The following is a 27088-nucleotide window of genomic DNA, read 5'->3' as shown; positions in this document are numbered from 1 at the left end:
GACTGGCTAGCTAGACAGACAGACATGCTAGCTGGCCAGACAGACAGACAGGCTAGCCAGCCAGCCAGCCAGCCAGAGACAAACAGACTAGCTGATATCGGTACAGTTACAGGTTAATAACTAATTGACGTTGAATGAAGGAGCACGTTGACCATTATGTTACCCAGTCTTTATCAAGTAAAGGAACACATTGCATGGGGTGATGGGTACAACGTGAGAGTTATTTAAGACTCTCTTCAAAAAGGAGGTTTCAGACGTACTGAGACGTTGCACCTGTAAAAGGTTTCAACAGTAAACACACTTTACACATTCAAACGAGAAGTTTGGTATTTTACAACTTAGTTCCACAGTGTTACCGAGATCCAACACTAGGTACAATGTTGATGATGTCAGATACAGACCTGATATCAAACTGAAAGCATCGAGACAGACAACGTTAACCTTATTATCCAATACACGGGAAAAAAAACCTTTACCTTATTAACCATTCACATCTATTCTAGATTATTGTTGTCTGGGACTAAGGAGACGAGATATATTCTGATACATTTGACTTTCCTCCAGCGCTCTAAGGCCCAAACGGCTCTAGAGAGTCCAGAGAACAGTCGTAGGAACAACACCCTTTGTGCTAGCAAGGTGAGGTCTGGGATAGATGTCACCCTTCTCTTTTCTACTGTATCAACACAACGCAGTAACCATGGATACGGAGGGCTCTGCTACAATGCAGGATCAACTAGTTGGTCGGGTAACTTTAAAATCAACAAACAGAAATATCTTTTGAATTTTCTGATTCGTTAAGAAAGTTAAACTGAGAGATTATCTGAATAAAATTATTAGACCATGTCCATTTTAAATGTATCTTTCTCAAAAAAAAAAAAAAAAAAGCATGTTGAGAATATAATTTCAGAGTATTTAGGCAAGTTAGTTGGCTAACTCATTGATCCTGCTTCGTAGTATACCCGGTACAACTGAGAAGTGGGGTTTGGTTTGCCAGTCGTTGAACCCACAACACATGCTGTCCTCAGATCAGACATGAGTGGAGAAGAGTTTTTAGTAGAACCGATTATAGTGCACTAAAACCCTATGGACCCCTGGTCAAAAGCAGTGCACTATACTGGGACTAGGGTACTATTTGGACGCGTTTACATCAAGCCTGACTGTTGAAAAGGTTGGGGTAGAACCGTAGTCCTTCCACGGAGTCGTCTCTACACAGGTGACCCATCTTCTCTGCTAGTAACAACCTGACAGACAGAGGGACAAAGGGACAGAGAGGAGGGATAGATAGATTGAGACAGAAACGTGTCACGTTATCAACCGAACACACTACTGAATAATAAACTGTAATAATTTATAACACACTATATTTACAAAAGTATGTGGACACCCCTTCAAATTAGTGGATTTGTCTTTCAGCCACACCCTTTGCGGACAGGTGTATAAAAATCGAGCACACAGCCATGCAATCTCCATAGACAAACATTGGCAGTAGAATGGGCCTCACTGAAGAGCTCAGTGACTTTCAACGTTGGCACCGTCATGGGATGCCACCTTTCCAACAAGTCAGTTCGTCAAATTTCTGCCCTGCTAGAGCTGCCCCGGTCAACTGTAAGTGCTGTGATTGTGAAGTGGAAATGTCTAGGAGCAAAAACGGCTCAGCCACAAAGTGGTAGGCCACACAAGCTCACAGAACGGGACGGCCAAGTGCTGAAGCACATAAAAATCGTCTGTCCTCGGCTGCAACACTCACTACCGAGTTCCAAACTGTTTGGTGAAGGTCCTTTCCTGTTTCAGCATGACAATGCCCCCGTGCACAAAGCGAGGTCCGTACAGAAATGGTTTGTTGAGATCAGTGTGGAAGAACTTGACTGGCCTGCACAAAGCCCTGACCTCAACCCCATCGAACACCTTTGGGATTAATTGGAACGGCAAATGCGAGCCTAATCGCCCAACATCAGTGTCCGACCTCACTAATGCTCTTGTGGCTGAATGGAAGCAAGTCCCAGCAGCAATGTTCCAACATCTAGTGGAAAGCCTCCCCAGAAGAGTGGAGGCTGTTATAGCAGCAATGTTCCAACATCTAGTGGAAAGCCTTCCCAGAAGAGTGGAGGCTGTTATAGCAGCAATGTTCCAACATCTAGTGGAAAGCCTTCCCAGGAGAGTGGAGGCTGTTATAGCAGCAATGTTCCAACATCTAGTGGAAAGCCTCCCCAGAAGAGTGGAGGCTGTTATAGCAGCAATGTTCCAACATCTAGTGGAAAGCCTTCCCAGAAGAGTGGAGGCTGTTATAGCAGCAATGTTCCAACATCTAGTGGAAAGCCTTCCCAGGAGAGTGGAGGCTGTTATAGCAGCAAAGGGGGAACCAACTCCACATAACATTTTTTTTAAATGTTTTAAAATCTTATATTTAACCTTTATTTAACTAGACAAGTCAGGTAAGAACTATTTCTTATTTACAATGACGGCCTAGGAACAGTGGGTTGACTGCCTGTTCAGGGTCAGAACGACAGATTTTTACCTTGTCGGCTCGGGGATTCGATCCAGCGACTTTTTGGTTACTGGCCCAACACTCTAACCACTAGGCTACCTGCCGCCCCTCCACTCTAACCACTAGGCTACCTGCCGCCCCTCCACTCTAACCACTAGGCTACCTGCCGCCCCTCCACTCTAACCACTAGGCTACCTGCCTCCTCTACACTCTAACCAGTAGGCTACCTGCCGCCCCTCCACTCTAACCACTAGGCTACCTGCCGCCCCTCCACTCTAACCACTAGGCTACCTGCCGCCCCTCCACTCTAACCACTAGGCTACCTGCCGCCCCACCACTCTAACCACTAGGCTACCTGCCGCCCCTCCACTCTAACCACTAGGCTACCTGCCGCCCCTCCACTCTAACCACTAGGCTACCTGCCGCCCCGCCACTCTAACCACTAGGCTACCTGCCACCCCTCCACTCTAACCACTAGGCTACCCTGCCGCCCCTCCACTCTAACCACTAGGCTACCTGCCGCCCCTCCACTCTAACCACTAGGCTACCTGCCGCCCCTCCACTCTAACCACTAGGCTACCTGCCGCCCCTCCACTCTAACCACTAGGCTACCTGCCGCCCCTCCACTCTAACCACTAGGCTACCTGCCGCCCCTCCACTCTAACCACTAGGCTACCTGCCGCCCCTCCACTCTAACCACTAGGCTACCTGCCGCCCCTCCACTCTAACCACTAGGCTACCTGCCGCCCCTCCACTCTAACCACTAGGCTACCTGCCACCTATGATTTTGGAATGAAATGTTTGATGACCAAGTGTCCACATACTTCTGTTCATATGGTGTATTATCAACAATAATCAGGACAGCTGTAGTTCAATCCAGTGGGTGACAATGGGAGTTGTAGTTCTATATACAGTGGGCGACGATGGGAGTTGTAGTTCTATATCCAGTCAGGGATTAGAGAGTGAGTAGTGGTACCTACCTTTCTTTAGACAGAAGAACAGAGAGACCGAGCAGCTTGGCAAACTCCTCAGCTGTCAGAGAGCCTTTATCAGTTACCTACGGGGGAGGGAGAGGAGAGAAGAGAGGAGAGAGAAGAGAGGAGAGAGACAGAGAGAAAACAAAGTCACCTTGTGTTTGGCTGGTCCATACAAGAGAAAACAAGTGCTGTACTACAGAGCTATGGTTACACATGTTACAGTACGTTAGTAGTTACTATAGAGCCATGGTTACACATGTTACAGTACAGTAGTTACTATAGAGCCATGGTTACACATGTTACAGTACGTTAGTAGTTACTATAGAGCCATGGTTACACATGTTACAGTACGTTAGTAGTTACTATAGAGCCATGGTTACACATGTTACAGTACGTTAGTAGTTACTATAGAGCCATGGTTACACATGTTACAGTACGTTAGTAGTTACTATAGAGCCATGGTTACACATGTTACAGTACGTTAGTAGTTACTATAGAGCCATGGTTACACATGTTACAATAAGTTAGTTGCTATAGAGCCATGGTTACACATGTTACAGTAAGTTAGTTACTATAGAGCCATGGTTACACATGTTACAGTAAGTTAGTTACTATAGAGCCATGGTTACACATGTTACAGTAAGTTAGTTACTATAGAGCGAAGTGAGGTGGAATGCAGCCCTAGGACAAGTGAGGTGGAATGCAGCCCTAGGACAAGTGAGGTGGAATGCAGCCCTAGGACAAGTGAACTGGAATGCAGCCCTAGGACAAGTGAACTGGAATGCAGCCCTAGGACAAGTGAACTGGAATGCAGCCCTAGGACAAGTGAACTGGAATGCAGCCCTAGGACAAGTGAACTGGAATGCAGCCCTAGGACAAGTGAGGTGGAATGCAGCCCTAGGACAAGTGGCCTGGAATGCAGTGTGAAACCCCCAGGCCCAATTATCACTAGCAGCACCAACTCACTGTGTCATTCTGGGTAAATGTTCTTGGTGAATAAAAGTGATTGTGATTCTTACGTTGTCCAGGGCCGAAGAGATCATCTCCTCCTCACTGTGGGACTGCAGCTGAACCACCATCACACCACTGTCAAAGATACGCAACCTGGAGAGAGAGAGAGAGAGAGAAAGAGGGGACGGAGGAGAGAGAGAGAGAGAGAGGGGACGGAGGGAGAGAGAGAGAGAAAGAGGGGACGGAGGGAGAGAGAGAGAGAAAGAGGGGGGATGGAGGGAGATGGGGGACAGAGGAAGAGAGGGAGAGAGAGAGGAGAAGAAGGACGGAGGGAGGGAGAGGAGAAGATAAAAGGTGGGAGAAATAAGGGGGTGATGGAAATGAAAAGAATGAAGTTTAACAGGGAGTTGGTAAAGTAACACAGTGAGGATGGTAGAAAACAGTCTGTCTTTTAGACAGTTGTTCCACTACAATGGTTTTCCTGTTGCTCTAACACAGAGTCAGTAGGTTTTCATTTTAGGCAAGTAAGTAGAAGGACCAGGAATGAGTCCCAAACAGCACCCCATTCCCTATATAGTGCACTACTTTTGAAAAACAACCCTATGGGCCCTGGTCAAAAGTAGTGCACTATATAGGAAATAGGAAAACAATTGGAAAGTGGCCTGGGTCTGAGTTCTCTGTTTTCTTTTGAATCTCTGGGAAGGGGCAGGAAGTGACATGGCCACAGGAAACAGCCTCCAACAACAGGAAGTCAAACAGGAAGAGCTCGGCCGATTCCTCTATGACACACACACACACACACTGACCTCAGTGGTTGCTTCAGCGACTCAAACATCTTACAGGCATTCACCAAATCCTCTGGAGACAGCAGCTAGGAGAGGACGAGAAAGAAGGGGGGAAAGAAGGGAGAGAGGAGGAGAGAGAAGGAGAGGATGAGGAGTAGAGAGAAGGAGAAAGGACGAGAGAGAAGGAGAGAGAGAGTAGGAGAGAGGAGGAGAGGAGTAGAGGAGGAGAGAGGAGAGGATGAGAGAGAAGGAGAGAGGAGTAGAGAGGAGTAGAGAGGAGGAGAGGATGAGAGAGAAGGAGAGAGGAGTAGAGGAGGAGAGAGGAGAGGATGAGAGAGAAGGAGAGAGGAGTAGAGAGGAGTAGAGAGGAGGAGAGGATGAGAGAGAAGGAGAGAGGACGAGAGAGGAGAGGAGTAGAGAGAAGGAGAGAGGACGAGAGGAGAGAGGAGTAGAGAGAAGCGGGAAAAGAGGGGAGAGAATAATAAAGAAAGGGAGGTATTGTTTATAAAAAAGTAACACTGAACAAAAATATAAAAACACAACAATTTCAAAGATTTTACTGAGCTACAGTTAAGAATTAACTAAATTAATTAGTCCCTAATCTATGGATTTCACACGACTGGGAATACAAATACGCATCCGCCAAAGATACCTTCAATTCTTTTTAAAGGGGATCAGAAACCCAGTCAGTATCTGGTGCGGATCAGAAACCCAGTCAGTATCTGGTGCGGATCAGAAACCCAGTCAGTATCTGGTGCGGATCAGAAACCCAGTCAGTATCTGGTGCGGATCAGAAACCCAGTCAGTATCTGGTGCGGATCAGAAACCCAGTCAGTATCTGGTGCGGATCAGAAACCCAGTCAGTATCTGGTGCGGATCAGAAACCCAGTCAGTATCTGGTGCGGATCAGAAACCCAGTCAGTATCTGGTGCGGATCAGAAACCCAGTCAGTATCTGGTGCGGATCAGAAACACAGTCAGTATCTGGTGCGGATCAGAAACCCAGTCAGTATCTGGTGCGGATCAGAAACACAGTCAGTATCTGGTGTGACCACCATTTGCCTCAAGCAGGGCGACACATCTCCTTCTCATAGAGTTGATCAGGCTGTTGATTGTGGCCTGTGGAATGTTGTCCCACTCCTCTTCAATGGCTGTGCGAAGTTGCTGGATATTTTGGTGGGAACTGGAACACATTGTGGTACACGTCGATCCAGAGCATCACAAACATGCTCAATGGGTGACATGTCTGGTGAGTATGCAGGCCATAGAAGAACTGGGACATTTTCAGCTTCCAGGAATTGTGTCCAGATCCTTGTGACATGGGGCCGTGCGTTATCATGCTGAAACATGAGGTGATGGAGGAGGATGAATGGCACAACAATGGGCCTCAGGATCTCGTCACGGCATCACTGTGCATTCAAATGTGCCATTGGTAAAAATGCAATTGTGTTCGTTGTCCATAGTTTATGCCTGCCCAAACCATAACCCCACCATGGGGCACACACAGCATGTTCCAGTTCCCGCCAATATCCCGGTACAGTTGAAACCGGAATTCATCCGTGAAGAGCACACTTCTCCAGCGTGCCAGTGGCCATCGAAGGTGAGCATTTTCCCACTGAAGTTGGTTACGACATCGAACTGCAGTCAGGTCAAGACCCTGGTGAGGATGACGAGTACGCAGATGAGCTTCCCTGAAATGGTTTCGGACAGTTTGTGCAGAAATTCTTCAGTTGTGAAAACCCACAGTTTCATTCACAAAGCATAAAAGTTGGCTTAAAAATGTCCTTGAAAGGAAAGTCTACCGAAGTGAGACTTTGTGTCGTATTTTTTTTTGGGCTAAATAAATTGTTTTGTTCAAGCTAGGTTGTTTTTCTATATTTGAGTTGCTAGGGAAGACAAGGTAACGCTTGTACCTGTCAGAATCAATCTCACAAACATGACGCGTTACCACGGTAACCTCCTGCCCTTAAAGGGGCAGGTGAACATTTGTCTCATCTTTGATATTTTGGGTAAAAGACTCCGGTCACAAACAATTAAATTAAAGAATTTACCAATATACCACATTACTTCTTCCTAGTAATACATTTATTGTTTTAGAAACATCACAAAGCATGCTCATTATTATCATTATTTTTTTGTAATTTTAGCTGTGAAAAAAATATTAGGGCTGTTGAAAAAAATCTGAGTGGCTGGTAGATTTTTCATTTACTAGTGGACCAAAAGATAAATGTTATAGGCTGTCCCCAGCACAAGGTGCACCTGTGTAATGATCATGCTGTTTAATCACCTTCTTGATATACATGCCAAATGTCAGGGGAAAGGATTATGATGGCAAAGGAGAGATGCTCACTAACAGGAATGTAAAACCCATTTTGTGTAAAAAACATTTGATAGAAATGTGCTTTTTTTGTGTGTATGGAACATTTCTGGGATCTTTAATTTCATGAAACATGGGAACAACACTTAAGATGTTGCGTCTATATGTTTGTAAACTATAAATAGTAGGAAAACCTTTTGTTATGATCGCAGTAGAACTTTATAGGAGAAAAAGAAAACGCACATCTATTTAGGTGCTGGCTAGCGGAGTAGAAAACTAGAAAATAAAAGAGAGCCGCACACTCTAGGAGCTCAGATGCAAAAATTGTGTGTGTGTGTGTGTGTGTGTGTGTGTGTGTGTGTATATGTATATGTGTGTGTATGCGTGTCCTCAGCTCACCTCCATTCCCCTAGCTCTGTTGACCAGACAGTACACTTCAGTCAGAGCCATCATCCCACCACGCTCCTACAGGAACAGAGAGAAAGAGATTCATATTTAACCTAACACCACCAGGCCAAACCTACACTGGAATTGATTACCAAGAGAATGTTCCGGAGTGGACGAGATGCAGTTTTGACTTAAATCTACTTGAAAATGTACGGCAAGAAATGGCTGTCTAGCAATGATCAACAACCAACTGGATCTTTAGAATTTAGAAGAAAAGAAAGAACGGACAAATACTACGACCCAGAAAGACCCGGAAAGACTCCCGGCTCTTAGAGAGACTGACCCAGAAAGACCCGGAAAGACTCCCGGCTCTTAGAGAGACTGACCCAGAAAGACCCGGAAAGACTCCCGGCTCTTAGAGAGACTGACCCAGAAAGACCCGGAAAGACTCCCGGCTCTTAGAGAGACTGACCCAGAAAGACCCGGAAAGACTCCCGGCTCTTAGAGAGACTGACCCAGAAAGACCCGGAAAGACTCCCGGCTCTTCCAGAAAGAGAGAGACTGACCCAGAAAGACCCGGAAAGACTCCCGGCTCTTAGAGAGACTGACCCAGAAAGACCCGGAAAGACTCCCGGCTCTTAGAGAGACTGACCCAGAAAGACTCCCGGCTCTCAGAGAGACTGACCCAGAAAGACTCCCAGCTCTCAGAGAGACTGACCCAGAAAGACTCCCGGCTCTTAAGAGAGACTGACCCAGAAAGACTCCCAGCTCTCAGAGAGACTGACCCAGAAAGACTCCCGGCTCTTAAGAGAGACTGACCCAGAAAGACTCCCGGCTCTCAGAGAGACTGACCCAGAAAGACTCCCGGCTCTCAGAGAGACTGACCCAGAAAGAGAAAGACTGACCCGGCTCTCAGAGAGACTGACCCAGAAAGACTCCCGGCTCTCAGAGAGACTGACCCAGAAAGACTCCCGGCTCTCAGAGAGACTGACCCAGAAAGACTCCCGGCTCTTAGAGAGACTGACCCAGAAAGACTCCCGGCTCTTAAGAGAGACTGACCCAGAAAGACTCCCGGCTCTCTCAGAGAGACTGACCCAGAAAGACTCCCGGCTCTCAGAGAGACTGACCCAGAAAGACTCCCGGCTCTTAGAGAGACTGACCCAGAAAGACTCCCAGCTGTAATCGCTGCCAAAGGTGATTCTAACATGTATTGACTCGGGGACGTGTGAAATGTATGTAGATAATAAGGACTATGAATACCTATGTAAATGAGATATTATCTACATACTAAAGACAATGAATACCTATCTCATTTACATAGGTATTCATTGTCCTTATTATCTACATACTATGTAAATGAGATAGTATGTAGATAATAAGGACTATGAATACCTTCGGAAGGCACTGTGAAGTTAGCGCAAATGCTAGTTAGCATTGGCTTGAAAAACCACCTCCATCTTCCTTCATACTGGACACAGAAACATTAAACATGGTGTCCACAAGTTCATCTGACTATGAGGAAGTAGATAAACAGGGCCTCGTTGCCAAAATCCCAAAGTATCCCTTTATAGCATGTCGTGTTTGTAAAATACTGGAGCCTGCTCGAGCTGGAACACTGATATACATTATATATATATATATATATATATCCTAGCTAACCTAGTGATCTCATGTGTTTGAACAAACTCCAGAGAGAAGAGAGAAACGTGACGTCCAGGGTGACGTTGTTCCCGGTCGTTCTCGAACCGACAGACTACAGGATGCTGCAAAACCACTGTCACACACTGTACTTTAAGATCACATACCTCTAGTGGTGCCAGCAGAATGTCTCCCAGCTGCTTGGCCAGCTGTAGGTGGTAGTGGGTACCTGAGCCGTGCGTCTCCCTGGTAACGGGGTTGGCTATACCCATACTGAGCAGGTAGGATTTGAACCGGATAGTCTGGTAGTAGAGAGAGAGAGAGAGAGGCAGGAGAGAGAGAGAGAGAGAAGCAGGAGAGAGAGAGAGAGAGAGAGAGCGAGAAGCAGGAGAGAGAGAGAGAGAGAGAAGCAGGAGAGAGCGAGCGAGAGAGAAGCAGGAGAGAGAGCGAGAAGCAGGAGAGAGAGCGAGAAGCAGGAGAGAGAGAGAAGCAGGAGAGAGAGAGCGAGAAGCAGGAGAGAGAGCGAGAAGCAGGAGAGAGAGAGAGAGAGAAGCAGGAGAGAGAGAGCAGAAGCAGGAGAGAGAGAGAGAGAAGCAGGAGAGAGAGAGAGAAGCAGGAGAGAGAGCGAGAAGCAGGAGAGAGAGAGAGCGAGAAGCAGGAGAGAGAGAGAGCGAGAAGCAGGAGAGAGAGGAGAGAGAGAGGAGAGAGAGAGAGCGAGAAGCAGGAGAGAGAGAGAGAGAAGCAGGAGGAGAGAGAGAGAGAAGCAGGAGAGAGAGAGAGAGAAGCAGGAGAGAGAGAGAGAGAAGCAGGAGAGAGAGAGAGAGAAGCAGAGAGAGAGAGAGAGAGAGAGAAGCAGGAGAGAGAGAGAGAAGCAGAGAGAGAGAGAAGCAGGAGAGAGCAGAGAGGAGCAGAAGAGAGAGAGAGAGCAGAGAGGAGAGAGAGAAGCAGGAGAGAGAGCAGGAGAGAGAAGCAGGAGAGAAGCAGGAGAGAGAAGCAGCAGGAGAGAGAAGCAGGAGAGAGAGCAGCAGGAGAGAGAGCAGCAGGAGAGAGAGCGAGAGAACAATAGAGGTATTAAGATGAAAAGTGCGTGTGTTTTTTGGTTGTGAGACCGAAAAAGGATAATAAAAAATAAAATAAAAAATGAATTGGTGCAAGTGGGGACATTTCACCAGTCCCCACAAGGAAAAAGGCTATATTAGGCTTAGGGGCCAGGGTTACAATTAGGGGCCAGGGTTAGGCATTAGGGGCCAGGGTTACAATTAGGGGCCAAGGTTACAATTAGGGGTCATTAGGGGCCAGGGTTAGGCATTAGGGCCAGGGTTAGGCATTAGGGGCCAGGGTTAGGCATTAGGGGCCAGGGTTAGGCATTAGGGGCCAGGGTTACAATTAGGGGCCAGGGTTAGGCATTAGGGGTCAGGGTTAGGCATTAGGGGCCAGGGTTACAATTAGGGGCCAGGGTTAGGCATTAGGGGTCAGGGTTAGGCATTAGGGGTCAGGGTTAGGCATGAGGGGTAAGGGTTACAATTAGGGGTAAGGGTTACAATTAGGGGTAAGGAAAATTGGATTTTGAATGGGAGTCAATTGGTTGGTCCCTACAAGGATAGCAAACCAAACGTGTGTGTGTGTGTGTGTGTGTGTGTGCGCACACCCTAACCGGATGGTCTGGTAGAGAAAACAGACAGAGCGATATTAGACCCAGACAGAGGACTGATTAATTCATTAGTAGACCAGACATTCTGCCTCAAATCAACATCCCACTGAGGGTATTTGGTGAACAAACAAAGACAGTCTTTGCCAACTGAATGTCTGGTTACTGGCAGTTCTGTCTTAGTGGACAGGCTACTGTGAAATTATATCACGACGGAGTGTGTGTGTGTGTGTGTGTGTGTGTAACACCAGCCAAATCCATGGTAGGTAAATCTGTCATGTTCAGAGGACAAGTACACACACAGGTGTCCCTTCAACTACCTGTCTGCAATTCTATGTCCCTCTCTACCTCACAGTCAGCACACAATGTCTCATAAATGGATGTGTGTGTGTGTTGGTTCTTCCATCCTTGTGTAGGATTTAAAAATCCCTAAAAAGTCCCCACAGCGATGTAGTAAAACAAGGAAAATTCTCCCTCGTGGGGACATTTCCTGCGTCCCCATGAGGACAAAGGCTATTCTTAAGTTTAGGGGTTACGGTTACAATTAGGGTTTGGGTAAGGGGCTAGTCAATAGGTAACAAGACATTAGGGTTTGGGTAAGGGGCTAGTCAATAGGTAACAAGACATTAGGGTTTAGGTAAGGGGCTAGTCAATAGGTAACAAGACATTAGGGTTTGGGTAAGGGGCTAGTCAATAGGTAACAAGACATTTACATAACAATAACGAGGCTATATACAGGGGGTACCGGTACCGAGTCAATGTGCGGAGGTACAGGTTAATCAAGGTCATTTGTACAGTGATTATACATAGATAATAAACAGTGAGTAGCAGCAGTATAAAAGGGGGGGGTTTATGGAAATGTATTTTAGGTTTCCCCGAGGATAGAAGAACATAACGTGTGTGTGTGTGTGTGTGTGTGTGTGTGAGCAGAGTAGAGCAGCAGAAAATCTAGTTCCACTCACATACTAGGGTGTGTGTACAGCCAGCTAAATCCTTGTCAACAACCAGAAAGCCCATTAACTTTCAGAGTATTAACTTTCAGAGTATTAGAGTACAAGCAGATCACATGGGATATCCGTGTGTGTGTGTGTGTGTGTGTGTGTGTTTGAGCCCCTATATTGTTCCCAGCCCAGTGGTTCCCAAACTGTGGGGCGCGTGGAGGGGTCGGCACGGAGACGCAACTCAATTATTACATCATCTACGACAATATAATAGGCTGGATTCTCACAATTAAAAAACAGGTCTTCAATAAACAGTAATGGGTCTACACTAGTCCTCAATAATCTACAACAGTAATGGGTCTACCCTAGTCCTCAATAATCTACAACAGTAATGGGTCCACCCTAGTCTTCAATAATCTACAACAGTAATGGGTCCACCCTAGTCTTCAATAATCTACAACAGTAATGGGTCCACCCTAGTCCTCAATAATCTACAACCACCCAGTCCTCCCTAGTCTTCAATAATCTACAACAGTAATGGGTCCACCCTAGTCCTCAATAATCTACAACAGTAATGGGTCCATCTACCTAGTCTTCAATAATCTACAACAGTAATGGGTCCACCCTAGTCTTCAATAATCTACAACAGTAATGGCCCACCCTAGTCTTCAATAATCTACAACAGTCTTCATAGTCTTCAATAATCCACAACAGTAATGGATAGGAAGCAGTAATGGGTGCCATGGGTCACTAGTCCTCAATAATCTACAACAGTAATGGGTCTACACTAGTCCTCAATAATCTACAACAGTAATGGGTTAATAGTCTCAATAATCTACAACAGTAATGGGTTCTCTTCAATAATCTACAACAGTAATGGGTCTACACTAGTCCTCAATAATCTACAACATGGGCTAGTCTTCAATAATCTACAACAGTAATGGGTCTACACTAGTCCTCAATAATCTACAACAGTAATGGGTCTACACTAGGTAATGGGTCTACACTAGTCTTCAATAATCTACCAGGTCTACACTAGGTGGCGTCTCAATAATCTACAACATGGGTCTACACTAGTCCTCAATAATCTACAACAGTAATGGGTCTACACTAGTCCTCAATAATCTACAACAGTAATGGGCTAGTCCTCAATAATCTACAACAGTGGCTAGTCTTCAATAATCTACAACATGGGTCCACCCTAGTCTTCAATAATCTACAACAGTAATGGGTCCACCCTAGTCCTCAATAATCTACAACATGGGTCTACACTAGTCCTCAATAATCTACAACAGTAATGGCCCACCCTAGTCTTCAATAATCTACAACAGTAATGGGTCCACCCTAGTCTTCAATAATCTACAACAGTAATGGGTCTACACTAGTCTTCAATAATCTACAACATGGGTCTACACTAGTCTTCAATAATCTACAACAGTAATGGTCCACCTAGTCCTCAATAATCTACAACAGTAATGGGTCTACACTAGTCTTCAATAATCTACAACAGTAATGGGTCCACCTAGTCTTCAATAATCTACCAGGCTAGGTAATGGGCTAGTCCTCAATAATCTACAACATGGGTCTACACTAGGTAATGGGTCTACACTAGTCTTCAATAATCTACCAGGCGGTGGCGTCATGGGTCCACCCTAGGATGGGTCCACCCTAGCAATAATCTACCAGGCGGTAATGGGCGTCTTCAATAATCTACAACAGTAATGGGTCCACCCTAGGTAATGGGGCAATAAACCAGGCGGTACAACAGTAATGCGTCAGTCCTCAATAATCTACAACAGTAATGGGTCCACCCTAGTCCTCAATAAACAACAGTAATGGGCTAGTCCTCAATAATCTACAACAGTAATGGCGTCTTCAATAATCTACAACAGGGAGTCTTCAATAATCTACCAGGCTAGGTGGGCTAGTCAGTAATGGGTCTACACTAGTCTTCAATAAACCAGGCGGTGGCGTCCTCAATAATCTCATGGGGGTAATGGGGCATCTACCAGGCTAGTCTTCAATAATCTACAACAGTAATGGCTAGTCCTCAATAATCTACAACAGTAATGGGTCCACCCTAGTCTTCAATAATCTACAACAGTAATGGGTCCACCCTAGTCCTCAATAATCTACAACAGTAATGGGCTAGTCTTCAATAATCTACAACAGTAATGGGTCTACCCTAGTCTTCAATAAACCAGGCGGTGGCGTCATAATCTACAACAGATGGGTCCACCCTAGGGCAACCAGGCGGTGGCGTCAGGGGGAATCTCCTTCAACCAGAACCAGGCGGTGGCGTCAGGGAGGGCAACCAGGCGGTGGCGTCACCAGGCGGTGGCGTCAGGGAGGGCAACCAGGGCGTCAGGGAGGGCAACCAGGCGGTGGCGTCAGGGAGGCAACCAGGCGGGGAGGGAGGGCAACCAGGCGGTGGCGTCAGGGGAGGGCAACCAGGCGGTGGCGTCAGGGAGGCAACCAGGCGGTGGCGTCAGGGAGGGCAACCAGGCGGTGGCGTCAGGGAGGGCAACCAGGCGGTGGCGTCAGGGAGGGCAACCAGGCGGTGGCGTCAGGGAGGGCAACCAGGCGGGCGTCAGGGAGGGCAACCAGGCGGTGGCGTCAGGGAGGCAACCAGGCGGTGGCGTCAGGGGAGGGCAACCAGGCGGTGGCGTCAGGGAGGGCAACCAGGCGGTGGCGTCAGGGAGGGCAACCAGGCGGTGGCGTCAGGGAGGGCAACCAGGCGGTGGCGTCAGGGAGGGCAACCAGGCGGTGGCGTCAGGGAGGGCAACCAGGCGGTGGCGTCAGGGAGGGCAACCAGGCGGTGGCGTCAGGGAGGGCAACCAGGCGGTGGCGTCAGGGAGGGCAACCAGGCGGTGGCGTCAGGGAGGGCAACCAGGCGGTGGCGTCAGGGAGGGCGTCAGGGGAGGGCAACCAGGCGGTGGCGTCAGGGGGGGCAACCAGGCGGTGGCGTCAGGGAGGGCAACCAGGCGGTGGCGTCAGGGAGGGCAACCAGGCGGTGGCGTCAGGGGGGCAACCAGGCGGTGGCGTCAGGGAGGGCAACCAGGCGGTGGCGTCAGGGAGGGCAACCAGGCGGTGGCGTCAGGGAGGGCAACCAGGCGGTGGCCAGGGAGGCAACCGCGGTGGCGTCAGGGAGGGCAACCAGGCGGTGGCGTCAGGGGGAACCAGGCGGTGGCGTCAGGGAGGGAACCAGGCGGTGGCGTCAGGGAGGGAACCAGGCGGTGGGTCAGGGAGGGCAACCAGGCGGTGTTATTCTTATAACAAATAGCAGCAATTGATTAAACGGAGGGAGGCAAGGGGGCACAGGATGTTCCCACATGATGAAACGGGTGCCTGAGTGAAAAGTTTGGGAACCACTGACCGGGTACAGAGACCATAACCCTGTAGTCTAGGGACTTAACGCGTTCCTAATTTACTTACTACTACCGCACGAGTATGGCTGACCCTGTAAAACAACACATTGCACTGCACCTCCCATTTGGACCTTATTCCCCCTGGTCAAACTAGTGCACTACATTGGGACCCTATTCCCCCTGGTCAAACTAGTGCACTACATTGGGACCCTATTCCCCCTGGTCAAACTAGTGCACTACATTGGGACCCTATTCCCCCTGGTCAAACTAGTGCACTACATTGGGACCCTATTCCCCCTGGTCAAACTAGTGCACTACATTGGGACCCTATTCCCCCTGGTCAAACTACTGCACTACATTGGAATTTGTGTTCCATTTGGGACACAGCCCTAGAAAAACTCCCTGATGGTGATGAAGAGCAGACCGACCTCATCCTCTGTGATGTCTCCCTGCTTGTCTTTGATTTTGTTGGCGATGGACCTGGACAGCTCCACCATCTCCTTCGCCTAACGAGAGAGAGGAGACACAGTTTTTATCGTGAGTGATTATGTGTGTAATATTTCAAAATGTATTCGTCACAAATGGAAAATGAACGTTAACACTTAAGACCAGGGTCGACCCGGCGCTAGAGGCCTGCACATGGAATATTGCTAGTTCATACATATATAAAACTCTCTTACCTTCACCATCAGCTTACTGAGGTCCTCAAAGGCCTGAGGGGGAATGAGAGAGAGAGAGAGAGAGAGAGAAGGAGAGACAGAGAGACAGAGACAGAGAGAGAGAGAGACAGAGACAGAGAGAGAGAGAGAGACAGAGAGAGAGAGAGAGAGAGAGAGAGAGAGAGAGAGAGAGAGAGAGAGAGAGAGAGAGAGACAGAGAGAGAGAGACAGAGACAGAGAGAGACAGAGAGAGACAGAGAGAGACAGAGAGAGACAGAGAGAGACAGAGAGAGACAGAGAGAGACAGAGAGAGACAGAGAGAGACAGATAGAGACAGATAGAGACAGATAGAATCAACCATTAATGTAAGCATTAGAGTAATACATTAACAGATTAAGCAAAACCCTTTTTCCACATTTTGTTACATTAAAGCCTTATTCTAAAATGGATTTAAATTGGGGAGTTTTAGCCCTCAAACTACACACAATACCACATAATGACAAAGTAAAAACAGGTTAGAAAATGTTGATAATTTATATATTGAAATATCACATTTACATAAGTATTCAGACCATTTCCTCAGTACTTTGTTGAATCACCGTTGGCAGTGATAACAGCCTCAAGTCTTTTTGGGTATGACTCAATAAGCTTGGCACACCTTTATTTGGGGAGTTTCTCCCATTCTTCTCTGCAGATCCTCTCAAGCTCTGTCAGGTTGGTTTGGAATGTCGCTGCACAGCTATTTTCAGGTCTCTGTCGAGATGTTGGATCGGGGTCAAATCCGGCAAAGTCCGGGCTCTGGCTGGGCCACTCAAGGACATTCAGAGACTTGTCCCGAAGCCACTCCTGTGTTGTCTTGGCTGTGTGCTTAGGGTTGTTGTCCTGTTGGAAGGTGAACCTTCGTCCCCAGTCTGAGGTCCCGAGCGCTCTGGAGCAGGTTTCATCAAGGATCTCTCTGTACTTTGCCCTGCTCGTCTTTCCCTCGATCCTGACTAGTCTCCCAGTCCCTGCCGCTGAAAAACATCCCCACAGCATGATGCTGCCACCACCATGCTTCACCGTAGGGATGGTGCCAGGTTTCCTCCAGACGTGACGCTTGGCATTCAGGCTAAAGAGTTCAATCTTGGTTTCTTCAGAGCAGAGAATCTTGTTTCTCATGGTCTGAGAGTCTTTAGGTGCCTTTTTGCAAACTCCAAGCAGGCTGTCATGAGCCTTTTACTGAGGAGTGGCTTCCATCTGGCCACTACCATAAAGACCTGATTGGTGGAGTACTGCAGAGATGGTTGTCCTTCTGGAAGGTTCTCCCATCTCCACAGAGGAACTCTGGAGCTCTGTCAGAGTGACCATCGGGTTCTTGTTCACCTCCCTGACCAAGGCCCTTCTCCCCCTATTGCTCAGTTTGGCCGGGTGGCCAGCTTTAGGAAGAGTCTTGGCGGTTCCAAACTCCTTCCAATTGCAAAAATTTATAAAAACCCGTTTTCACTCTTTCATTATGGGGTATTGTGATGTCATTATGGGGTATTGTGATGTCATTATGGGGTATTCTCCCCAGTCTGTCTCTCATCCTCTCTTTCTACCCCGTGTCTCTCATCCTCCTCTTTCTACCCCGTGTCTCTCATCCTTCTACCCCGTGTCTCTCATCCTTCTACCCCGTGTCTCTCATCCTTCTACCCCGTGTCTCTCATCCTTCTACCCCGTGTCTCTCATCCTTCTACCCCGTGTCTCTCATCCTTCTACCCCGTGTCTCTCATCCTTCTACCCCGTGTCTCTCATCCTTCTACCCCGTGTCTCTCATCCTTCTACCCCGTGTCTCTCATCCTTCTACCCCGTGTCTCTCATCCTTCTACCCCGTGTCTCTCATCCTTCTACCCCGTGTCTCTCCTCTTTCTACCCCGTGTCTCTCATCCTCCTCTTTCTACCCCGTGTCTCTCATCCTCCTCTGTCTACCCCGTGTCTCTCATCCTCCTCTGTCTACCCCGTGTCTCTCATCCTCCTCTGTCTACCCCGTGTCTCTCATCCTCCTCTTTCTACCCCGTGTCTCTCATCCTCCTCTTTCTACCCCGTGTCTCTCATCCTCCTCTTTCTACCCCGTGTCTCTCATCCTCCTCTGTCTACCCCGTGTCTCTCATCCTCCTCTGTCTACCCCGTGTCTCTCATCCTCCTCTTTCTACCCCGTGTCTCTCATCCTCCTCTTTCTACCCCGTGTCTCTCATCCTCCTCTTTCTAACCCGTGTCTCTCTCCATCTTATTTCCCTTCTCACCTCTGAGATATTTTTCTCTGTCTCTTTCCTCCTCTCCTCTATCTTCCTCTCGATGCCAACGATCCCCACCGCTCGCGTCCTTCCTGTCTGTAGGACGACCAGAGAGGAGACGTTATTTACACGTACGCACGTAGAGAGAAAATCGCAGGGGGAGAGAAAATTAGAGCGAATCACAGAGAGAGAGAGAATCACAGAGAGAGAGAGAATCACAGAGAGAGAGAGAATCACAGAGAGAGAGAGAATCACAGAGAGAGAGAATCACAGAGAGAGAGAGAATCACAGAGAGAGAGAATCACAGAGAGAGAGAGAATCAGAGAGAGAGAGAATCACAGAGAGAGAGAGAATCACAGAGAGAGAGAGAATCACAGAGAGAGAGAATCACAGAGAGAGAGAGAATCACAGAGAGAGAGAGAATCACAGAGAGAGAGAGAATCACAGAGAGAGAGAGAATCACAGAGAGAGAGAGAGAATCACAGGGAGAGAGAGAGAATCACAGGGAGAGAGAGAGAATCACAGAGAGAGAGAATCACAGAGAGAGAGAATCACAGAGAGAGAGAGAATCACAGAGAGAGAGAGAGAATCACAGAGAGAGAGAATCACAGAGAGAGAGAATCACAGAGAGAGAGAGAGAGAATCACAGAGAGAGAGAGAATCACAGGGAGAGAGAGAGAATCACAGAGAGAGAGAGAATCACAGAGGAGAGAGAGAGAGAGAATCACAGAGAGAGAGAGAATCACAGAGAGAGAGAGAGAGAGAATCACAGAGAGAGAGAGAGAGAATCACAGAGAGAGAGAGAGAATCACAGAGAGAGAGAGAATCACAGAGAGAGAGAGAATCACAGAGAGAGAGAGAATCACAGGAGAGAGAGAGAGAATCACAGAGAGAGAGAGAATCACAGAGAGAGAGAGAATCACAGGGAGAGAGAGAGAGAATCACAGAGGGATCACAGAGAGAGAATCACAGGAGAGAGAGAGAGAATCACAGAGAGAGAGAGAATCACAGGGAGAGAGAGAGAGAGAATCACAGAGAGAGAGAGAATCACAGGGAGAATCACAGAGAGAGAGAGAGAGAGAATCACAGGGAGAGAGAGAGAATCACAGGGAGAGAGAGAGAATCACAGAGAGAGAGAATCACAGGGAGAGAGAGAATCACAGGAGAGAATCACAGAGAGAGAGAATCACAGAGAGGGAGAGAGAATCACAGGGGGAGAGAGAATCACAGGGGAGAGAGAATCACAGGGAGAGAGAGAATCACAGAGAGAGAATCACCTTGATGAGAATCACAAAACAATCACAGACAAAGCATCACAATAGTCCCAGTAGGTGAGAGGAATCAAAGGGGTTAGAGAACAACAGCACATGTACCCTGCTCCATATTTTAACAACTAGGGGCCCATAAAGAATCAACAGTCAAAAATATTAACTCACTAGTCGACATCCTTACATATACATACATAGATAATCACACATAGATAGAGAATCACAGAGATAGACAGAACACATACATATATAGAATATACATACATAGAGAATCACAGGGGAGAGAGAGAATCACAGCATATATACACATATACATACACAGAGAGAGAATCACATAGAGAGAATCACATAGAATGTATACAGAATGCAGTATAGATATATACATAGAGATACAATCGCAGGGAGATACAGAATCGCAGGGGATATATACATATACAGAGAGAATATACAGGATAATATACAGGTAGAGAGAATACAGGGGGAGAGAGAATCGCAGGGGAGAGAGAATCGCAGGGGAGAGAGAGAATCGCAGGGGGAGAGAGAGAATCGCAGGGGAGAGAGATAGAATCGCAGGGAGAGAGAGAGAATCGCAGGGAGAGAGAGAGAATCGCAGGGAGAGAGAGAATCGCAGGGGAGATATATAGAGAGAATCGCAGGGAGATAAGAGAGAATCGCAGGGAGGAGAGAGAATCACAGGGGAGAGAGAGAATCATACAGGGGAGATAGGAGAGAATCGCATACATAGATATAGAATCGTAGGGGGGAGAGAGAATCGCAGGGGAGGAGAGAGAATACAGGGGGGAGACAGAATCGCAGGGAGAGAGAATCACAGGGGATACATACATATAGGGATACATACAGAGAGAATACATAGGGAGAGACATATATATATACATAATCATAGGGATAGACTACATGATAGGTCTGACCAAAACAACACACACAAAGCAACAATAGTCCCAGTAGGTGAGAGGAAGGAAAGGGGTTAGGAACAACAGCACATGTACCCTGCTCCATATTTTAACAACTAGGGGCCCATAAAGCAACAGTCAAAAATATTAACTCCTAGTCGACATCCTTACATATACATACATACATACATACATGCATATATATATACATACATATACATATATACATATATACATACATACATACATACATACATACATACATACATACATACATACATACATACATACATACATACATACATACATACATATACATACATACATATACATATATATACATATACATACATATACATACATACATATATATATACATATACATATACATACACACATATATATACACATATATATAAAATATACACACAGACAAAAGTATGTGGACACCGATTCAAATGAGTGGATTGGCTATTTTAGCCAGTCCTGTTGCTGAAAGGTGTATAAAATCCGGGCACACAGGCATGCAATCTCCATAGACAAACATTGGCCTTCCTGAAGAGCTCAGTGACTTTCAACGTGGCACCGTCATAGGACGGCACCTTTCCAGCAAGTCAGTTCATCAAATCTCTGCCCTGCTGCCATTGGACTCTGGAAAACGTGTTCTCTGCCATGATGAATTACGCTTCACCATCTAGCAGTCTGACAGACGAATCTGGGTTTGGAGGATGCCAGGAGAACGCTACCTGCCCGACTGCATAGTGCCAACTGAAAAGTTTGGTGGAGGAGGAATAATGTTCTGGGGCTGTTTTTAATGGTTCGGGCCCCTTAGTTCCAGTGAAGGAAAATCTTAACGCTACAACACACAATGACATTCTAGATGATTCTGTGCTTCTACCTTTATGGCAACAGTTTGGGGCCCTTTCCTGTTTCAGCATGAGAATGCCCCCGTGCACAAAGCGAGGCCCATACAGAAATGGTTTGTCGAGATCAGTGTGGAAGAACTTGACTGGCCTGCACAGAGCCCTGACCTCAACCCCATCAAACACCTTTGGGATGAATTGGAACGCTGACTGTGAGTGAGGACTAATCGCCCAACATCAGAGCCCGACCTCACTAATGCCGTTGTGGCTGAATGGAAGCAAGTCCCAGCAGCAATGTTCCAACATCTAGTGGAAAGCCTCCCCAGAAGAGTGGAGGCTGTTATAGCAGCAATGTTCCTACATCTAGTGGAAAGCCTTCCCAGAAGAGTGGAGGCTGTTATAGCAGCAAGGGGGGACCAACTTCATATTAATGCCCATGATTTTGGAATGAGATGTTCGATGAGCAGGTGTCCACATACTGTTGGTTATGTAGTGTAGGTCAGTCACTCAATTAGTCCCTGTCAGCTCCATTTTAGACAGCTAACTTAGTAACCAGCTAACCAAACTTAGTAATCAGCTAACCAAACTTAGTAATCAGCTAACCAAACTTAGTAATCAGCTAACCAAACTTAGTAATCAGCTAACCAAACTTAGTAATCAGCTAACTAAACTTAGTAATCAAGGTCGAAATAGCGTCCAGAGATCCTCATTGATTTTGTTAGTCAGTCTCACTCAGATATCATATTAAAAACTGCAACATTTCTCTCCACCCCATGGCAAAATATGTATAATTGCAGCAAACTGGCTTTAAAACTGCAAACATTTCTCTCCACCCCATGGCAAAATATGTAGAATTGCAGCAAACTGGCTTTAAAACTGCAAACATTTCTCTCCACCCCATGGCAAAATATGTAGAATTGCAGCAAACTGGCTTTAAAACTGCAAACATTTCTCTCCACCCCATGGCAAAATATGTAGAATTGCAGCAAACTGGCTTTAAAACTGCAACATTTTCAGATGTTTTGTGGCCCCCACCACCATCAAATCTTCCCTGCTATAAACTCACTGTACATTATCCTTTGTCATTTAGAAAATAATAATTCTGGTCGATCCAGACACTGCGCCGTTGTTTTAATGACTGACGGGATTTGTTCAAATCTGACAAATGGCCCTATAGACCGATAAGCGTCACCGGTTTAATGTATTTTTGGGGAGATTTACCGTTCGTTAATTAACATCCCTAGGTGAAACAGTACCACCGTATTCCTGGAAGTCTTAGCATCTCAGTTAGATATTAAATCAGAATATAAGAGGTGCTTTACCAACAGAGCCACACAAGGCCATAACAGAATAGACTAGGAAGTTAAGTAGAGTATAGCAGAGCAGAGTGGAATAGAGTAGGAAGTTAAGTAGAGTATAGCAGAGGAGAGTGGAATAGAGTAGGAAGTTAAGTAGAGTATAGCAGAGGAGAGTGGAATAGAGTAGGAAGTTAAGTAGAGTATAGCAGAGGAGAGTGGAATAGAGTAGGAAGTTAAGTAGAGTATAGCAGAGGAGAGTGGAATAGAGTAGGAAGTTAAGTAGAGTATAGCAGAGCAGAGTGGAATAGAATAGATTGTCTGTTCTATGACGACCTCTGACCTGTGAGTTGGTTGCCGTAGGGATGGGTTGTGACATGGGCGTACTCTCCCATCTCTTCTGGCTCAACTCCTCGGTCAGCCTCCTGAAGAACTACCCACAGACAGACAGACAGACAGACACAGACACCATGATGGCTCAGACTCAGTATAGAAAAACAAACACGGTGTCATTTTGGCTCTAAATCAGCACGTATCGGACGACAGTTTCACTCACTGCTCATTCGATGGTATTTTCCATTCGTGTACATTCACATTTCAGTCATTCAGCAGATGCTCTTATCCAGAGAGACTTACAGGGATTAATTAGGGTTAAGTCCCCATCGCTCAAGGGAACAGGCCGATTTTTTTCACCTCGGGATTGGAACCAGACCTTTCAGTTACAGTCTGTTCACGCGATTAACAACTGAGCCACACAAGGCCAATCACATATCTACAGAGTCACTAGGCAGTATGCAATATTACTACTCTCATAAAATATTTACAGTGTCACTAGCAAGTATCCAATCTTACTACTCATAAAATATTTACAGTATCACTAGCAAGTATCCAATGGTACTACTCTCATAGTGTCACTAGGCAGTATCCAATGGTACTACTCTCATAGTGTCACTAGGCAGTATCCAATGGTACTACTCTCATAGTGTCACTAGGCAGTATCCAATGGTACTACTCTCATAGTGTCACTAGGCGGTCTCCAATGGTACTACTCTCATAGTGTCACTAGGCAGTCTCCAATGGTACTACTCTCATAGTGTCACTAGGCAGTATCCAATGGTACTACTCTCATAGTGTCACTAGGCAGTATCCAATGGTACTACTCTCATAGTGTCACTAGGCAGTCTCCAATGGTACTACTCTCATAGTGTCACTAGGCAGTCTCCAATGGTACTACTCTCATAGTGTCACTAGGCAGTCTCCAATGGTACTACTCTCAGTGTCACTAGGCAGTCTCCAATGGTACTACTCTCATAGTGTCACTAGGCAGTCTCCAATGGTACTACTCTCATAGTGTCACTAGGCAGTCTCCAATGGTACTACTCTCATAGTGTCACTAGGCAGTCTCCAATGGTACTACTCTCATAGTGTCACTAGGCAGTCTCCAAAGGTACTACTCTCATTGCATATTTAGAGAAGGAATAATACTATAATATAAATAATAACAATAACACTATACTGGTAAATAATACTATAACATAATAATACTACAATAGTAATAATAAGAATACTATAATAACAGTAATACTATAATAATAATAATAATACTGTAATAGTAGTAATAATAAAAATACTATAATAACAGTAATACTATAATAATAATACTGTAATAGTAGTAATAATAATAATACCAATAATACTATAACAGTATTAATAATACTACTATAGTAGTAATACCGGTAATAATACTATAGTAGTAATAATACTATACTAGTAATATTATATTTCTATAGCAGTAATAATAATAATAGTACTAATAATAATAATACTACTATAATAGTAATAATAATGATAATACTATAATAGTAATAATACTTCTATAATGGTAATAATAATACTATAATACTATAATAGCAATAATAATAATAATACTATAATAGTAATAATACTTATACAATGGCAATAATAATACTAATACTATAATAGTAATAATACTAATAATACTATAATAGTAATAATAATAATACTATAATAGCAATAATATAATAGTAATAATAATAATAATGACAATACTATAATAATAATACTACAACAGTAATAATAATAATACAATAATAATAATAATACTGCTATAATGGTAATAATACTACTATAATGGTAATAATACTACTATAATAGTAATAATAATAATACTATAATAGTAATAGTAATAATACTATAATAATAATAATAATAATACAATAATAATACTGCTATAATGGTAATAATACTACTATAATAGTAATAATACTATAATAGTAATAATACTACAATAATAATAATACAATAATAATAATACAATAATAATAATACAATAATAAATAATAATAATAATACTATAATAATAATAATACTATAATAATAATAATATAATAATAATAATATAATAATAATAATACAATAATAATAATACAATAATAATAATAATAATACTAATGCTCTTTAAGGAAGTTTAATAGAATAGGGTCCTGGCTAATAATAAGGTGGACCACTATCTCAGATAATAGTAATCAAGATCAATGATGAAACATAGCCATAATAGGGGTGTTCTATCATATATCAATGATGAAAGCATAGCCTATAGCGGAGGTTCTGTCATAGATCAATAATAGCATAGCCATGATAATAGGGGGTGTTCTATCATAATCAATGATTAAATAGCCATGAGAGAGAGGGGAGGTTCTGTCATAGATCAATGATGAAAGCATAGCCATGAAGGAGGGGTGTTCTGTCATATATTGATGAAAGCATAGCCATGAGAGAATCATATATCAATGATGAAAGCATAGCCATGAGAGAGGGGGGTCCTGGTCATAGATCAATGATGAAAGCATAGCCAGAGAGGGGGGATGTTCTGTCATAGATCAATGATGAAAGCATAGCCATGAGAGGGGGGGTGTTCTATCATATATCAATGATGGCATAGCCAAGAGAGCAGGGGTGTTCTGTCATATATCAGAAAGCATAGCCAGAGAGAGGGGTGTTCTATCATATATCAATGATGAAAGCATAGCCATGAGAGAGAGGGGTGTTCTGTCATAGATCAATGATGAAAGCATAGCCATGAGAGAGAGGGGGTGTTCTATCATATATCAATGATGAAAGCATAGCCATGAGAGAGAGGGGTGTTCTATCATATATCAATGATGAAAGCATAGCCAAGAGAGAGAGGGGATGTTCTATCATATATCAATGATGAAAGCATAGCCAAGAGAGAGAGGGGACGTTCTGTCATAGATCAATGATGAAAGCATAGCCAAGAGAGAGGGGAGGTTCTGTCATAGATCAATGATGAAAGCATAGCCAAGAGAGAGAGGGGGTGTTCTGTCATAGATCAATGGTGAAAGCATAGTCAAGAGAGAGGGGGGGATGTTCTGTTTTATCCAAGCGACTTATAGTAGTCACGCGTACATATATGTGACATGTGAGTTGTCCTGCTACAAAGTGGTGGGTATTGTTTCAATAGGCTACATGGTTTAATTGGGAGTCACCTCTTTCCGATACCCGCAGCTTGTTCCTCAAAGTAGATGATCTGAGAAAGGGGTATGGCTATGCAGCATTCCTACACAGACACACACACGTTAGGAGAGTAAATACTAGACACCATCATATCAGGAACATGGAAAAGGTCAAGAAAAGCATTCAAAATCACACTGGCTAATATGCAGATAAAGCTGTGGTGGGTGTTACCCATTGAATGTATATTTTTTATGAAGTGTCACTGTACATGATTCTTCAGGTCCCTCCATATTAACTGGTGAGTACTCAGCAGAGCAATTCCAACATCCAACTTGGCCTGGTGGAAAGACAGAGCGAGAGAGGGACAACAAACGGTCAGATATGGGGCAGGCAGAAATGTGTATTTGGTCCGACAGCACGGTTGTAAACATCAACAATGACCTCGTAAACGTGTTTGTCAAGGCAAAAACACGCCCATGCAACCAACCAGTGACGTTATTTTATTTCCGATTAGCTAGTTGACTAGATTTATTCCACTATTTCAAAGAACACATTTAGCTAGATGGCTAGCTAACAATGTAACGTTACCGACTTAGCTAACTAGCTGTTTTTCTTGCCTGGCAATGCGAGCTTGTTAACATCATACCTTGTCTTCTCCGTCATAAAGTTTGACACCTCGTTGTTGAATCACCAATGTTTCATTCATTTCCAGAAGACCATTTGACCATGTGAATCTGTCCATTTTACTTGAATCAACACAAAATACAAGTATAAATAAATATTTGCCAACTTCTCACAGATCCGAAGACATTTCCGTGTCTACTTCCTCAAGGGGGTCCAAAAATGTGC

At 45.1% G+C, this 27088-nt stretch overlaps 1 protein-coding gene across 1 annotated transcript; it reads right to left on the bottom strand.

Moving 5' to 3' along the window:
* Positions 1-147: 147 nt before the first annotated feature.
* vps36 (vacuolar protein sorting 36 homolog) lies at positions 148-27088 on the bottom strand. Its single transcript, XM_042311248.1, has 14 exons — positions 26886-27088; positions 26508-26576; positions 26272-26342; positions 26080-26104; positions 23088-23177; positions 18417-18503; positions 16177-16209; positions 15925-16002; positions 9707-9841; positions 7914-7979; positions 5220-5284; positions 4482-4566; positions 3466-3542; positions 148-1241 (listed from the first exon to the last, which is right to left on the bottom strand). Exons 1-14 carry the CDS (start codon positions 26979-26981, stop codon positions 1148-1150), a joined length of 1071 nt encoding a protein of 356 aa, XP_042167182.1. The 5' UTR covers positions 26982-27088; the 3' UTR covers positions 148-1147.

Source organism: Oncorhynchus tshawytscha, linkage group LG33 (genome assembly GCF_018296145.1).
Source record: "Oncorhynchus tshawytscha isolate Ot180627B linkage group LG33, Otsh_v2.0, whole genome shotgun sequence".
Lineage (NCBI taxonomy): Eukaryota > Metazoa > Chordata > Actinopteri > Salmoniformes > Salmonidae > Oncorhynchus > Oncorhynchus tshawytscha.
This window is presented reverse-complemented; position numbering and strand designations above follow the sequence as displayed.

Coding starts and splice junctions, on each gene's coding strand:
- vps36 (XM_042311248.1), bottom strand. CDS start 26,981: ATGGACAGATTCACATGGTCAAATGGTCTTCTGGAAATGAATGAAACA. Junction 16,210..18,416: donor CAGAGAAAAATATCTCAGAG/GTGAGAAGGGAA, acceptor ATTCCCCCTCAG/GCCTTTGAGGACCTCAGTAA. Junction 7,980..9,706: donor TTCTGCTGGCACCACTAGAG/GTATGTGATCTT, acceptor CTGTTCCTGTAG/GAGCGTGGTGGGATGATGGC.